Raw genomic sequence first — 17,171 nt, 5'->3', positions numbered from 1 at the left:
GTCCTTCGTTCCTTTTCTCATCATTAATTTTTATTTCTATTTATTACTCCGCAGTAGTTTTCTGCCTTTTAATTTTCTCCAGCGTATTTGTGCCTTATCTGTTTTACACGTGTTACCAATTTTTTTACGACAAGGCCCCACGTCAGCCACTATCATTCCGCTGTTCCCAGCGGCTATGTGTTTTTTCCCCTACGTTTCAAATCGATCAATTTTTAAGATTTAATAATATTATTTTATTAAAAAATACCTCGATTTTAATAAGATAATTTTTTTTTATAGGTAAGTGGAAACATGTTTAATGAATGTTAATTGTTGGATTATTAAATATGTCTCTGGTTGTTCAAATCGTTAAAGTTTGTTAACATTTTTATTGCCGTCTAAAATTATATTAGATGCATTTACAATTGATTTAAATAAGAGTTGAAAAAAAATCTGACTTAAATTGACAAAAAAAAAATAGTTGACAAAATATTAATAGCATGCTATTTAGGAGGTATCCAGTATCCTGCGATGGGACAAGACTCTTTTGAAATGAATTTGTTTCAAAAGTCAGAAGTATCCTTCATGAATTCTATTTCAGGAAGATATTGGATAATGCAAATCGAAATTTGATGAAACAAATATACCAACTAAACGGCCTAACTTCCGCCAATTCCTCACTTAATTTTTTCTAAAAATTAAACCTATTATTTAACTAGTACAAAATTTACGTCGAGTTGTGAGTGATTGGCATGAAAAATCTTCGTACAGCACAACGCTCTTTATTTTAAAGTGCCTTGTAATTTTCATCCACTAAAATTTACTATTATTTATTAATAAAAAAAAAACAAATTTACTTTGGGGGATAGACATTCGTGAAATGTAGAGAACCCGACATGGTAAAAGTACGTGCTTAGTAGTGATGCAATAGGATATTCTGGAGTTCTTTTGGTTTATTCTGGTTCGCTTAAGAAAATTTATTGATATAAGATTATTGCTTTCCATATTTTATGTTATTTATTTCCTATTCATATAGTTCTTTTGGAGTTCTTTTTATTAAGTTTAATTTTCATAAATTTTAAAATTTTAAAATAATTTTATCATCACTTATTACGATGTGATATGTTTTTAAACATAGTGCAACATTTCACCTCATCATAACGGTTGATCTAGCATAACTAGCATGTTACAGAAACTATTTTTACATTTATAAAAATCAAAATGAAGAATTTAAAAATTTAAAAATATATTTAAGCCTACACTTTTAAATCCTGGACCCCAAGAATCATGTTCTTTGAAAAAGTTTGGATGATTTATCGATGAACACTTTCAGTTTTTGTGCATTCCAGTTCTTACACAATCTCTTTTGTTTCGGGTCAACTTACATAACCTCTTGGACCGTGTTTCCTGCAAATTGCAAAAGGAAGTGGACCGCCGGATACGATGCCCACGACCTTTTGTATTCATTTGTTAGATGAACGATCCGCCATATAGATAAATTCACTTTTGGTTTCTTTATAGATGAAAGATACCCAAAAGAAAACTGGTAGGGCCAGAAAACAATAGTTAAGGCCCAATTCTGTCTTTTTCAGATTCATTATATTCCAACGAAAGGATAACAGGCATAAAAAAAGGGGAAAAACAAGAAACAAAAAAGGAAAGAAGACAGGAGGAGTCGTTAGAAATTAGCGTTCTATGCATCCTTCGAGATTGAATAGAACGCTAGGATGGGAAGGCCGCACGAATAACCTGTCCCATTCATTATTTAATTCGAGATTGAATAAAATTTAACTACTTAAAAGAAAACTGTGTTAGACATTACAGGTACGTCAAATATTACAATTCACAAGCATATTCCGTTATTCTATACATCCTTCGAGAGCGAGAGCTATGGCATAAACCCCTGATTCAGTGTTAAGTTATCGAAGCCAATAACATTTTCTGCTTCAGGAGTACATGTGATCATTCCCGAAGGTGCTTGGTCACTGTCGCAACAGCTTGCCTTCCTGGGAGTCCTTTTCCTTATAATAGAAGGAACATTCTTATAGGTCATTGCTAAACTTTTTAGCACAGTTTCTGGGCTGATGTCGCCTATGTAACTCCTGAGTAAAGTCGTTGGGGGAGTAGAACAGCGACTTTTATTGTCCGCGTATGTCATGGGTGTTTTTGGACTTAGGCATTCACTGAATTCTGTGGGAGGCGCCAAATCTTCCCCCGGGGGTAGTTCAGCAGGAAAGTAAGCATATTCACCCCTCATGCCATCTGAATCATGTGGCATGCTATTGATTTCGTTGTAGCTTCTCCTTACAGATTGACATTTCTTCTCACGGTTAATCGTTTTTGAGTAACTCAAACGGGGACTGTCAGATTCATCACCCACAATAAACTCTGCATCTGAAAAAGATACCTTTTGTCGTTTAGGAGATTTGTAGGCACTGTAAGTAACAGCACTGGCAAGAGGGAAACAACTCAAATTTGTTGCAAGCATATCCAGAGAATTTTCCAGAAACGAGTCCATATTTTTAATTATGCAGGTAGGGTTGGCTGCGTTGACATGGTCTTCGTAACATGTACCTGTGAGTATCTCATTTGGTAAATTATCCAATCTACTTTCACCACCTTGTCTAGAGGCAATAGGAGTTATCCCCTCAAAACAGCCATTTTCATAGCAACATTCTTCTCTGGCAGCATTTTGAAGAATCAACTTTGTTGAAAAGTAATCAACACTGTGCTTCGACCAGTGACTCTGATCGAGAGAAACTATTCTGTTAAAACTTTGATCCTCAACTTTAGGTGTTGGCTTTATTCGAGAAGCGCAGAAACTGGAAGTGGCAACATTTATGTCGCACCGAAGAGGTGATGCATCCAGTTTTTTCTTCATTGAGCAGTTCCAATGATTCTTTATGGCATTGTCAGTCCTGGCTTACCAGAAAGATACAAAAAATTATCATGGGTCATAAGATAACAGAAACGTTACAACTTTAGAAATGCATATTATTGTTCTACTTTTCTTAGTCTACCTTGCTATTTCAAGGGAGAGGCGAGATGACAAGGACAAGTACAGTCCAAGAGAGATGCACAAAGGAAAACTCGGGCAAACCGCGAAAAAAATATTCAATTAATATCTTATTCTCCCAGAATCGACCATTAAATATTAAATAAACCTTTTTTGATATTACAAGTTAGATTACTTTAATTTCTAACCGTACAAAATTCTTGCTATAGTCTTTCCTAATTTTACAAAATTCTTAAGATGATCTTTTATTTTACTAAACATCATTCCCTTTAGTCCCTGTTAGTGAAAAAGAACTGAAGTGAATAAATTTTTACAATAACTAGAGTACAGATTTAATGGAATCAGCAGTTTAATTCTTTTATTTTCAGTGAAAACTGTAGTAAAAAGGAATCGAAGTGAATGACATTTTGTAAGATCAAGACTAATATCTTGTTAAGGGTTTGTCACTTGTATTTACAGTATCGGGAACTTAAGTCAGAGTTGTATTTATGCATGTTTTGGAGCCTGCGTAATACTATCGTCTATCAGATAAGTACCTTCCAGGAAGAATCCTTGCAATTTCTGCCCACTTACTGCCGTATATTTGGTGATAGTAAGCAAGTGTTAATTCCTCCTCCTCTGTCCATGCATCCTTCTTTATAGCTGGATCAAGATGATTGTGCCACCTGAAATCATAACTAATTAACTAGTAGTTCACCCAACATATTTTCTAGGAAACAAACAATTTATCTCCCGAATATAATACCTGAAGTTATCTAACATATGCATGGAAGATTATCAATTTGATTCAAATATCTTCTCGATAAGTCAGTAACAGTTGCATAGAGTTAGACTACAAGCACAAAAATCTAACAGCAAAGGCTACAAAAAATGGTTCGAGAGTAGTAAAATTGCACACATAAGTTGCCATTGGGTCACAGCATATTCAGCAATAGTAATACATCAAATAGACAACATAGTATCTACAAAATTAGCCATTATATATTTGCTACAAATGTAAGGACACTTAGAAAGGTTTACTGCTCCCTACCTTTCTCGGCATTGCTTTCCAATACGACCTGGTAAGTATTTTGCAATAACAGACCATCTCTTGACACCATGCTTTCTGACTAGTTCAACGAGGCAATCATCTTCCTATAAAGTTTAATTTGGAGCAGCAGACCGCAACCACGTCAAAAAACGCAAAGTGGAACATTAAAAAGGCAACTGTGTACTAGAAGGTCACCTCCTTTGTCCAGGATCCCTTTACAAGATCAGGATTTAAAACCTTTTGCCAGCGATGCAAGCATTGGACGTCAGTCCTTCCAGGGAGGTATGCAGCTGCAAACGACCAATTTAGCAACCAGATTAGCTTGAGTTAGCAATGAGCCTAAAAGTGTAAACGACTTCTGCATGGATGAATTAAGAAATGACAAATAATGCCATTAACAATGTCTCAGGAACTATATATCTTATAAACTTTTATAGACGTACACACTGGCCATTAGTTGCCGAGTTGTGTTGTCAACACGTTGCTTTATCCTTTAAGATAAATTCAGTTGAGAGTAAGCACTAGCAACTTCTTGATGAAGCACCTGAAACAATTAAATATAAAGCAATAGTTCAAACTGATACTAATACTGCCATACCCACCTATTTTCTTCCAGCTCCTTCCGTGGTGCTTCTTGACCGTTTCAATCAAAAGATTATCCTATTTGTCATAGTCACATGATTGCAAAGTTAGGAAGCGTTATCACTGCAAATAATCATGCTAATTAAAGGATGCTGAGAAAGGATAACGCAAAAAGAGTTAAAGAAAAATTGCAAATTCCGCAAAAGGGGGGAAAAAGAAAACAGAGAAGAGAGGGTTAAACTCAACTGACAGACCTCTTCTTCCGTCCAGCGTCTAGCTTGTGCTTTTATTTTCCTATCAAAATAACAAAATGTGACAAGCAATTTAGCAAGGTCATTGAAAAAGTTTGTAAGGCACAGGCTATGTTTAGAGTGTCTTTGAGGAAGTTCAGGTCTTATTTGTCCCATGGTCATGAATAGTTTCATTTGGAATATCATATGCTGAGTTAAAAATCATTATATACTGCTTATGAAGAAAATGAATATGAAAATTTATATTTAGATAGGAGAAGCTTACCCAGTTACAGGGGTTGATTCCGGAAGAGAGGTATCGCTATTGCACTTGGACGAAGAAAGATGAGGTGAATCAGCATTGAAATCCTTAAGTTCCTTTTTAACCTCCAACATGATTCTCTTTCTAAATCAAATCCTGTAACACAATATAGCGTATCACGTTATGAACATTGAACAATGACAACGGTTAATAATAATAATGTAGCAACACGATTCAACTTCCAAGTGGCAAAGACCTTCGTCTGGCTTGTTGCAAATATATTATGGAAAGGAAAAGACAGTGTTAATTGTGTCACCACTCACTAAAATGCAGTAGAAGTATGAAAATTGGAATATCTCTCGGTACCTACTGGAAGTAGAAGTGTGAAGGAAAATGATGGAGAAAGCGAGTGCAGAGTGACTACTCGTGGAATTGGAAACGACCTGAGTAAGTGGTTTGGGCGGTTTTAACGGCCTCATGGTATGCAGCAGAAGCAGCTTCTGTTGGAAGCTAAGAGACGCCTATTTTTTATTCCAAGTTAACGGCTTCCTTGCGTTGCCCTTTTCATGTGATTAATCAATGATGGGCCCGGGCCGGTGTGCTACAACCCATCTATCTTATTATGGGCCTCATTCCATGAACCCCAAACCTCTTTCTCTGAGTGGTACTAGAGGAGGCCTTTTTGTCTAATGAACTGTTGAGGGATAAATATGAACAAGTGGACTTTTCTAATCCCTCGTTTACACGCAAGTAAAGTAAATGAGCCATCGATCTTCAAAACTCACCAACTCTAGAAGATCAGGATGAGAGAAAATCGAAAATAACATTTTCAAGACTTTCGGCCTTGTTTTACACAATTGACTTTTATTTAGTTTATACATGTATTCAGCATTCGTTTTTCAACCTACAGCTCTGTATAAAATTCAAATGTGACTTTTGACTTCAAGATGTTTTTACTGTGTCCTACCCAATTAATTTATTAAGAGTGAAAATGATATGTTAATATCAAATTTGTTGCCTCATCATTCAACGATTAAATTTACGAGAGTATATTTCCCGACTATTAAATTTCTGATAATTAGATTAATATAATCACATAAAATGATGAGGATTCTGCCTTAATGACAATGTGGTTCTTATTTTACAGATGTAAGAGGGCTCCAAAACTTTCTTGTGTAACTGATATACGCGCTTTTTGTAGACTATTAATTTAATTTTATTATTATTATGTTAAGTATGTCTTACATGAAGTAAGTTACTTCTTACGTGTTGAAACTAGTTTGCTATGGTTTTCGTTATATCCTAGCTATTTCACATTTGCGTATTTCCATTTGCAACATCAATTAGTGGGTTGAATATTATTGTTCTCGTTCATTTGTTGTTGCGCCGAGGAAGATACATAGACCTTTTCTTATTCTCTTCTTTCTTGGTCGGGTGAGATGCAAATTTTTTCTTAATTTTATTCCAATTTCCCATTACAATTGTAGATTAATCAACACAACTCCTTCCGAAACCCTTCATTATAAAATTACCAGCTTTCCACAATCACGGCTTAAACCACGATTTAATTAACGTGACTTATTTTGCTAAGCTTCTACATTTTTCTACAAAATCCGTTATTTAGATTTCAAAATACTTGACTTGTCTTCAAGTATCTACTGTATGACATCACCAGATGAATTTTTCAAAAACGGACCATATTGCTTCCCCAACACATCCATATTGAGTACCCAGTAATAATAATATATAAAGCCAACGCTTGTGCCTTTTTCTTCAGCCAACCGCAACACGTCAATTAAAATGGCCTCGAAAACCCTCTCCATCTTCCTTCTCATCGCCATAAGCTGCATCGCTGCAACACGAGCAGCGACTTTCAACATAACAAACCGATGCAACTACACGGTGTGGGCGGCAGCCATGCCCGGCGGCGGCGTAAGGCTTAACTCCGGCGAATCATGGAGCCTCAACGTGACGAACGGTACCACTGGAGGACGCATTTGGGGTCGAACAAACTGCACTTTCGACAACGCTGGACGCGGCACGTGCCAGACGGGTGACTGTGAGGGTGTCCTGGAGTGCAAATCATACGGTAAAGCCCCAAACACACTGGTCGAATTCGCGTTGAACCAATACAACAACCTCGACTTCTACGATATCTCACTCGTCGACGGTTTTAACATTCCCGTTCAAATAAGCCCGACATATAACTGCAGTTCCGTTAAATGCGCCACCGACATGAACGAAGAGTGCCCCACGCAGCTTAAGGTTCCAGGCGGTTGCAACAGCGCGTGCAATGCGTTCAATACCACTCAATACTGTTGCACCGGTGCTTCTAGATGCGGTCCAACTACTTATTCAAGATTCTTCAAGGATAAGTGCCCAGATGCATACAGTTATCCTATGGATGATGCTACCAGCACGTTCACATGCCAAGGAGGAACCGACTATAGGGTTGAATTTTGCCCTTCCCTTAATTGATTTCTCTTTTTTCCAAATCTGTATTTGGTTTATTTTTCTTCTTTCGTTATTCTTATTTGTGTTTGATACGTGTATTGCAAAATAAATGGGTTCTTCTGGGCTTTGTGCGCACATCTCTCTAGGGATGTATGCAATCTCCTTGTCCTCGTAAAATAAATGAGATCTACGTAAATGACAGTTAACAATTGATGATTATGATTCATTGTAAAAGTCTGATAGGTTGGATGTACTGATGTATGTAGATTCTATTTACAAACGGAAACTCAGTTATTTTTCTTATCCATTTGTCAGGTCTATGTATGTATGCATCTTTTCTGAATTATGAACATAATAAAGTGGTGCACCGATGCAGCGCTATTTATAATTATTAAATTATTTAAACATGTATTATTTCGATAATGTGAATAATTATAATTTGTATAAGATTCATTCTGGTTTCTGAAGCACAAAATGTTTTTCTCTGTTATCATCCATATTCTTATATTAATAACTTATATATTAAATGATACCACAACACACATTATTATATTTTTTTTTGGTGAGTGCATTTTTATAATTACATGTTAAATTTATTTACATTTCAAAATTAAATTATTATTTTTATATATAAATCTTACGTAAATTTTTTAAATATATAACAGTCAAAAATCTTGTTATGGTAATAAAATTCCGTTAAAAATTACTTTTTGATTTTAAATTTTATATTAGAAATGAATCTTATAATCATTGAGCACTCCAAAAAAAAAAATCATAATGAATAAATAAATATTCACTTAATAAAATTGAATCTGTATAAATAAATACCTGTTAAATTTGACAAATACAAATATGAATATAGGTGCCTATACACATTTATTTTACTCATTGTATAAATATCCTGTCCAAATGTTACTCGACATATCAAATTCTTATACTATTAATGAACTAAATAAATAAGTTTTACAAATAATATATATATATATATATATATATTCATTATTTTATTTAAGCATAGTTTGAAATCTATTTATTTATTTTTTTAGTTTATGTTAATATCATTAATATAACTACAAAGGTTATACTATTAAAAAAAGATACATATTTTGTTTTTCAGTAGAAAATATTTTAATTTATAAATATAAAATTAATCATTTTAGAGCATAGGCTTAAAAATTTAAAATTCAAATTAATTGTTTTATAATATTATTAAAGCATAATTATAATATATCTAATTTTAGTTCCAAACTCTAATTCCGCATTTAATTTTAAACACCAAGCAGGCAGATAGTGACTTTTGGAACATTATATTACAAGAATTATACTTACGTTTGACCTGGCAAACAATAAAATACTAATGTCCATATAGATTATTATTAAACATTTTAACATGTGAAGCAATTGTCCATCTTATTGGTTGATCTTTAATTTGGGGTACGACGTTTTTCTTATATCATCAACTTGACTATTTGTTTGTCATTTTTAATTTCCAGCTACCCACTTCTTTTAAAAGGATATATATATTTACTTACCTCTTTAAAAAACCAAAATATTAATTATTAGCCTTTTAATCAACAACAACATCTTTTTTCTGGCATTGTCTTCATTGAGGAAAATACTTTATTGATATTTATTTAAGTCTATATATTTAAAAGGAAATAATAAATAATAGAACATAAAAAAATTTATTAATCTTAGAGTATTTATAAATTAAAATGATGTTATTTTGGTCAACACAAATTTTAAACGATTTGATTAAGTCCGTTAGGATAAATAGCCGCCCCAGACCCAATTATGAAAACCAACCAACATATTTTCATAGATTTAAAAGTGATATTGCTCCCTATCCATCGAAATCATAATAGTCTATATAAGAAGCACCAATACCATTCTCTCATGCACACAACTTCCCATCTTATGATATTCAAAATGGGTGACTCATCCAAACTCACACTATGCTTATGCTCCCTCCTCATGCTCACTGCTTCTTTCCTCACAACGCAAGCAGCAAACTTCGAAATCGTCAACAACTGCCCTTACACGGTGTGGGCCGCCGCCAGCCCCGGCGGTGGTCGGCGCCTCGACCGCGGCCAAAGTTGGAACCTCTGGGTTGCAGCAGGCACCACGATGGCTCGCATTTGGGGTCGCACCGGTTGCAACTTCGACGCCAGTGGTCACGGGCGTTGCCAAACCGGTGACTGCACGGGTGGACTCCAATGCACGGGTTGGGGTGTCCCTCCAAACACGCTGGCTGAGTTCGCGTTGAACCAATTCGCGAATCAGGATTTCTATGATATTTCTCTTGTTGATGGGTTCAACATTCCTATGGACTTTTACCCTCTGAACGGTGGCTGTCACAAAATTAGTTGCACAGCTGATATTAATGGACAGTGTCCGGGCGTTTTGCGAGCCTCGGGTGGGTGTAATAATCCTTGTACTGTGTTTAAGACCAATCAGTATTGCTGCACCGATGGACCTGGGAGCTGTGGGCCCACTGACTACTCAAAGTTTTTCAAAGATAGGTGCCATGATGCTTATAGCTACCCTCAGGATGACCCAACGAGCACTTTCACTTGCCCTGCTGGCTCTAACTATAGGGTTGTCTTCTGTCCACTGGGAGAACCTCATGTGCCCCTTCTCATGCCTGCTACTACCCACAACCAGTATTGAATACAAAATAAGGCCTTCCATCGCCCTACTAAAAGATGAAGTTTTTTAAAAACTTCGTTTTTGATAATCAATAAAAGTTGAGTTGGGTTGTGTTTTTCTGTGTGTACAATCAATGGTCAATCAATGAACTTCCGATCTTATGATCGGAGATCCCCATCGATCACAGTGTTTTCTTTTTGACCTCTGGGGATTGTGACATTTACCATTTTTCTGACCCCTTTTATATGAATTTTTTAGTTTTAATTATATGAAAGATCTTAACTTGAATTATATATAATATTGACATATTTAATATATTCATAATATAAAATATCTCTAATTCTAATAAAAAATTTATCATTTATTAATTTTATATTATAAATCTTTAAACATAAGTTAAAAAAACCATCTAATATATAATATTTCCAACAAAACTATTTTCATATTTCGCTACCACGTTGAAAAGTCCGACAACTTTTCCTTGGATTACAGGGAACGGATATGTGTATTGACTTCACCATTACGTAAGATCTTATCTCTTCATTGTATTTTATTAATATTGTTTTTATTGTAAAGAATTTATTGGATTTAATTCTAAACTTAAATTTTAAATGTTAGAAAAATTAATTTTTTTAAAATATAATAGTTTTCATGATTTTATATGATAAATATATTTTTTAATAAAAAATATTATTATTATTGAGAACTAAAATTAGTATTTTTTATTTAAAGTGGGATTTTAAAAATAAACGGTTATATAAAAAAAGTAGGATAGTTCACAGTGCCAAGTGTTTTTTTTTTTTTTTAACGAGAGAACATACTTCTTAAAAAATGAACACATTAAAGAGAAATTTCTTTTAATACATAAATAGTAAATAATATAATTAATTATAACGAGACTTCATATAAATAGAAGTACGTACGATTCTAAACACGATTACATGCTGTTATTTATGAATAAGACAATACCCAAATCAGATAATTGAAGGTTAATTATTACTGTTAGTCGCTACTTCTGAAAGTGAAGTCCACTTCACCACAGTGGGGTATAATCAAGGTCAATGAAGAGTCTTGTTTGGCTGTGGGTGGGGAACCGTCATTTTCCAACTGACATTTTTATAATGATCGATGTATCTATCATAAACGTTGAAGGAGACTAATATGGGTAACTTAAAGGCATAGTTATGGGTAGAGGTTTGAAACTTTGAATTCAATGAATGAGAACGAGTGCTTTTTTGGCGTGGAAGGAGACTATATATCATAACACAATTTGCATTTTAATTTGCTATTTGGATGACATCATATACTATTAATCATCAATAAGATATTATCACAATACTGATTCTCGTTTTAATAATCATTTACTAATTTTCAAATAAGTGGTGCCACATATTTGATATGCATTGTTTAAGCATATAAATAGTATATTTTCATTAAAGATATAAATATGTGATAAATATTTTTTTTATAATAATCCATAATGTAATTAACTCTCAAGCTCAGCCCCTCGCGCAATATATGCTCTTCAATTTCCATTCAATAATGAAATTAAAATTAGTATCCAATAATTTTTCTACACCAACAATACTTATTCATATTAAATTAATAAAATAACAATGAAGAATTCATTTTTAAGTTTTCTTTTCGTTTCTTTGCACCTTTCACTTTTTTTAAAATGTATATATATATATGCTTTTTTTTATCACTTCTAAAAGTTTAAGTTAGCAATATTTTTTCAGCAATTATACTCTTAACTTAAAATTAAAAAAAAAGTTAAAAAGAAAGATAAAATATATAACAAAAAATTAGATGATAAATATAATAAAAAAATATTTTTAAATACTCTAGTAATGTAAAAAACATTTACATTTTTATTTAATCATAAATTGTCATATTAATAGAAATTATTAATTTTTTAATACTTAATTTAAAAATTTTAATTACAATATATTCTGCTTAACTAATAATATATAAATTAATCTCTTTTAAATAAAAACATAAATATTAAATATATTCTTTAATTCTTATACAAAATCATAAAACAATAGACTAAAGGAAAATAAGACAAGGTTTTAATAAAAATTAATTAATATTTATAAACCAATCAACTTTTTATAGCATCCACTATCAGTTATAACAATTCATCAGAATCTTTCTTGTTCAAGCTTCATAGTTTTCTTTTTCTTTTTCTTTTCCTTTATTATTTCCTTGTGAATCTCCCATTTGAATTAATAAATTATATAAATAATTATGAATAAGAATACTTATTAAATTTATATCTCACATAATAGGTACCTATATAATTAAAAACAATACTATAGTCCCGTAAAAGGCGTAACTACTATATATATATATATATACACACACATATAGGTTATATATTATTATTTCTCTATTTTAAATATTTAAACATCTATTTATTCAATTAAAAAACTATTATATGATATAGATAAATATCTCAAACTCAACAGTTAAAAGTGCTAGTTAACTATTTGAAGATCTACAGTTGATTGTATTATGATATCAATTTTAGCTTTCACCTTTCTCTTTTTTTTATGCGTGTTATAAAAAAATTACTACTTAAAAGTTAAAATTTCAAGCGTTTTATGCGTTATATATCTGAGAAATAAACTTAACTAAATAGAACAAGTCAATGGTACTGTCATTACACGGAAATGGAATAGGAACATTAGTATAATATTATATATGAGCAGTAGTACAATAGAGAAAAAAAATGAAGAAGACAAGAGCATAGAAAAAAAAAAGAGATGAAAAACTCACTGAAAATTCTTGAAGCACTTGGAAAGTTATTTCAAACAATCCTACAAAATTTGATAGATTTGGATAAAATTGTTTTATGAATTTGGTATTTATAGATACTACTTAAAAGTTTTTCAAAATCCCTCTAATACAACAATCCTTTAAAATTCTTATATTTTTTTAATACCAATAGATTGTTTTTAAGTTGTAATTAAAAAGTCTCAAATGAATACTAATGAATTTTAATTGACTCTTTAAAATATCTTGAAAATACATATTGAATACCACTTGATTATTTTTTTTAAGTGACATAAAATCTTAATTGAATACCAACAAAATTTTTTTCTTAAAAAAAGTTATTTAAAATCCTATGAAATCATAAACCAATATATTGCCCTTAGAGAGCAATCGATATATTGAAATTCATTTCTAATGTCGCAATACACTAAGTAAATTTTACTCAATATGGATCTAAAGATTGCTTTCCAACTTAACCTTAAATCTTAAATCAAGATACTATTAATTAAAATATAATCAAGCATTAGAAACATTGATTCTTATAAATAACTTAACAATATTTATAATTAAATGAAAATAATGAAAAAATAATATTACAATATATCTTTTAATAAACACTAAATTGTAAACACACTTCTTTGAATTACTTGAAGAAAATAAAATATATGAAGTAAATCAAGAAAATAAAATATACTGAATGATTTTAAACAAAGAAATTTTGCTTGTTGACATAAATAAATAGATAGATATATAAAATATGGATGATGACTAACGTGAGTTAGTGTATTATTGTTTAATTTTTTAAACATTTTATAGGTTATGGATATTAAAATATTAGATATTTAAAACAGGTCTTTTAAAATATTTTTGAAGATTAGAATGTGAGTATTCTTTACATTTATATGAAATTCAACCCCATTTTCTCAAACACACTACTTTTCATCTATGATTTTGAAGCTAGTTCGAGTATTTTCTTTGTGTTTCTGATAAGTTTGATAGATTTAATCATCATGGTTGAAATTTAAGAATAAAAGGCTAAAAGAGATACTTAAACTAAGAGATATTGTTCAATTTTGTCTTATTCTACTTGAATATCACATGCATCACTTGATTTTTCCTTCCTAAATAATATGCAAACCTACTTCTCAAATTCAACAACTCAAATAATTGTGAATACCAATTTTTGCCTTCCAGGAATTGCCTCCAATTTTTTTTATAAAAAATATAAATAAAATAAAATTATTTTACAGAAAAATAAAAAAATTTGAAAAAAAAAAGAGAGACTGGTTCCTGGAAACAAAGGCCTTGCATCATGCAGGCTTACACCCCAATATCAAAACTGACTTTATACATGAAAGAAGAAAAAGCTGAAAAATTTGACATTTTATGAAACCCTAAAATGTGAGATTGAAGAGAGGTATAAAAATCCAAGTAAGAAATCTGAAAAAGAGGGTTCTTTTTGGAGAAGGAAAGCAAAAAATTTTTAGAGAAGAGACCGAGTTTTCAAAAAATTTTAGAGAAGTGGCAACAAATCTCTCGTGGAAATCAAAAAAGAGAAAAAAAGGGGAGAGTAAAAAATATGATTGGTCCATGTGGCATAGGAATTTGACTGTTTAAGGTGCGGCTTCGTCTGGGTCTGGGACGACACAAATATGATTGGTCCATGTGGCATAGGAATTTGACTGTTTAGGGCGCGGCTTCATCTTCCTTTCTCCCCTCCTTTCTTATTCTCCGTTACCGTCTCACATTGCAGAAGTTTCAGACTGCCGAAAAAAAAAAAAAAACAAAGCATAGGCACATTTGTTGGCTTCTAGTATTCAGATTTTTGAGGAAGAAATTATTATAAGGTAAAAAAAAATATTAGATCGAATATATTTTAGGTTTTAAATATGAAATTGTATGCATGTAACATTAAGATTGTGGTGCAGGTGAAGACTTTCTCGGTGAGTAGGTAGAGCTATGAAGAATAGGGTTGAAATTCATATTAGAGCAGCAGAGGTGCACAATTTATTTTTTGTTTTTAAATATTTTAAAAATTAATTTCTGTATCTTATAACAAATAAAATTTTAGATAAATTGTATTAGAAATTATATAATATAATTGTTATTATTTATAATTGGTTGTTTAAAAATGTATTAAATAAAAATCATAGTAATCTACAATATATATTAATTATTAAATAATAAAAAAATTCTGATTGTAATAAATTGATAAATTAAAAGGAAAGAAAAATCATATAAATATATATAGTTTAGTAAAAAATAAAAAACATGATAATGAAAAATATATATAGAATGCCGTGAAAATATTAAATAATAAATATAGGAGAAATAATAAATTTTGATATTTTGATGGTAGATTGATATATAAAAAAATTTGTGAAATACAAAATATTGTTAGTAGTAAAAATAATATTTAGTTTTTGAAAAAGAATAAATACAATAATTTTATTAAAATTGTTGATAAAAATAATACATATAGTTATATTATAAAAATATTTTAAAAAATAAATTCATTAAAATTTAGTAATAAAATATAATAAGTATATAATTAAATTTATTTAAAATATTACATATTTACTTGAAAGTTTATGATTTAAAATTTGAGATAAATTGTATTAGAAATTGTATAATATAATATTAAATATTTATAATTTGTTAGTTAAAGAATGTATTCAATTTAAATTTTAGTAAGTAAAAAATATATTTTAATTATTAAATATTAAGATAAATTGTTATAGTAATTAATTGTTAAATTAAGAGGAAAAAAAAATTAATATTAAGATATACGGTTAAAAAAAGAAATAAAAAAATATAGTAATAAAAAAATTATATGGAATGCATTAGAATGTCCGAAATAATTGACCCTGGAGAAATAATAAATTTTTTATATTTTGATGGTAAATTAAGATATAATAAAGAATTTGTGACAAAAAAAGATTAGATATAGTAAAAATAATAATTAGTTTTTAAAAAAAAACTAAATAGAATATTTTTATTAAATTTATTGAGAAAAAGAACATATACAATTATATTATGAAAAGAAAATAATTATAAAAATATGTAAAATATCATATTCATAAAAAAATTAACAATAAAATATAATAATGATGTCATCAAATGTATTTAAAATATTACATATTTATAAAAAAAATTATGATATAAGAAACAAAATTATTATTGAATAAGAATAATAAAATTAAGAAAATCATGAATTTATGATTTAATATAAAGAATTACATAAATAAATTAGGTGTGTTAAAATTATGTATTTGTTAATTTTTTGCAAGTGTAAAATTTGATACACAATAGTAAATGTAGTGCATGAAAGTATGCTTTGTTTTAAATTTAGAGTAAATAAAAAATTATATATAATAGTTAATTGAGTGCACGTAATTACATTTCTTGCTATTTATTATAAATAAAATAATATTTAAAAGTTGTTAAATTGTTAAAAAAATATTTAATATAATAATTAAATGAAATCATTTTTTAAGTTAATTTGAAAATTTGAAATTGTTATAGTTAAATAATTGTAATAAAAATTGGGTAATAATGAAAAATAAAATGATAAACTTAATAGAATTTTTAATCTATTAATTTTAATGGACATAATTTCAGTTTAAGTTGACAAATTTTATTTCAGATAGCATCATTTTCATCGTGAAGTAGGGTTTTAAATCCTAGTCTGGAAGATGGTTCATTATTGAGGTAGCAGTCTATTCACGTATTAGAGCATGTTATTATTTGGGATGAACATGGGCACTCAATTTTGAAAGTGCGAAGGAGTCACTTCATACCAGCTGGGATGAAAGGGGTTCTAGTGGAGATACTTCCTTATCTTACCTTAGTTGGATTTGCTGGAGTAGCTTAGTTAGCATGTTTTCCTATTGATCAACATCTTATCACAGCCTTGGTGGAAAGATGGAAGCCAAAGACTCATACCTTCCACATACCTCATGGAGAGTGTACTATAACTCTTCAGGACATTGCTATTCAAATAAGACTTTGTATAGATGGAGAAACAGTGATTACAGTTGTAGGAGGTAATAGGGCACAAATTATGGAAGACTTGGTTTGTATTAGACTACCTGCTGATGCATTTAGGGGGAGTAGTTTGACGTTGAGTTGGTTGGACTAACACTTTACATATAATTGTCCAACATATAATGTATCTCCTTCCTTACATGA

At 30.4% G+C, this 17,171-nt stretch overlaps 2 protein-coding genes across 4 annotated transcripts; one reads left to right on the top strand and one right to left on the bottom strand.

The window, feature by feature from the left end:
• Positions 1-1,814: 1,814 nt before the first annotated feature.
• LOC113869477 lies at positions 1,815-5,632 on the bottom strand. Of its 3 annotated transcripts, none has more exons than XM_027505804.1 (8): positions 5,543-5,632; positions 5,124-5,255; positions 4,862-4,901; positions 4,628-4,685; positions 4,221-4,315; positions 4,026-4,129; positions 3,532-3,660; positions 1,815-2,897 (listed from the first exon to the last, which is right to left on the bottom strand). In XM_027505804.1, exons 2-8 carry the CDS (start codon positions 5,231-5,233, stop codon positions 1,868-1,870), a joined length of 1,566 nt encoding a protein of 521 aa, XP_027361605.1. In that variant the 5' UTR covers positions 5,234-5,255; positions 5,543-5,632; the 3' UTR covers positions 1,815-1,867. The 3 variants fall into 3 exon arrangements, with proteins under 3 accessions (XP_027361605.1, XP_027361604.1, XP_027361603.1); XM_027505803.1 differs by having other exon boundaries at positions 5,466-5,626; XM_027505802.1 differs by having other exon boundaries at positions 5,470-5,626.
• A 1,260-nt stretch (positions 5,633-6,892) lies between these two features.
• Positions 6,893-10,331, top strand: LOC113868881 (osmotin-like protein OSM34). The gene is made up of 2 exons (XM_027504848.1): positions 6,893-7,560; positions 9,559-10,331. The coding sequence occupies exons 1-2, from the start codon at positions 6,900-6,902 to the stop codon at positions 10,221-10,223; spliced, it is 1,326 nt and encodes a 441-aa protein (XP_027360649.1). The 5' UTR covers positions 6,893-6,899; the 3' UTR covers positions 10,224-10,331.
• The last annotated feature ends 6,840 nt before the right edge of the window (positions 10,332-17,171 follow it).

This window comes from Abrus precatorius, unplaced genomic scaffold, assembly GCF_003935025.1.
Source record: "Abrus precatorius isolate BTA unplaced genomic scaffold, Abrus_2018 Scaffold6, whole genome shotgun sequence".
Classification (NCBI taxonomy): Eukaryota; Viridiplantae; Streptophyta; class Magnoliopsida; order Fabales; family Fabaceae; genus Abrus; species Abrus precatorius.
Note: the sequence above shows the minus strand (reverse complement) of the source record. Positions and strands in the feature narration are given on the sequence as shown.

Bases quoted from the DNA above. Each gene is read 5' to 3' on its own strand.
- LOC113868881 (XM_027504848.1), top strand. From the start codon at position 6,900: ATGGCCTCGAAAACCCTCTCCATCTTCCTTCTCATCGCCATAAGCTGC. The intron at 7,561-9,558 runs GCCCTTCCCTTA...TCACAACGCAAG, and splicing joins CGACTATAGGGTTGAATTTT to CAGCAAACTTCGAAATCGTC.
- LOC113869477 (XM_027505804.1), bottom strand. From the start codon at position 5,233: ATGTTGGAGGTTAAAAAGGAACTTAAGGATTTCAATGCTGATTCACCT. The intron at 4,902-5,123 runs GTAAGCTTCTCC...TTATTTTGATAG, and splicing joins GAATCAACCCCTGTAACTGG to GAAAATAAAAGCACAAGCTA. The intron at 4,130-4,220 runs GTGACCTTCTAG...TAAACTTTATAG, and splicing joins AGGGATCCTGGACAAAGGAG to GAAGATGATTGCCTCGTTGA.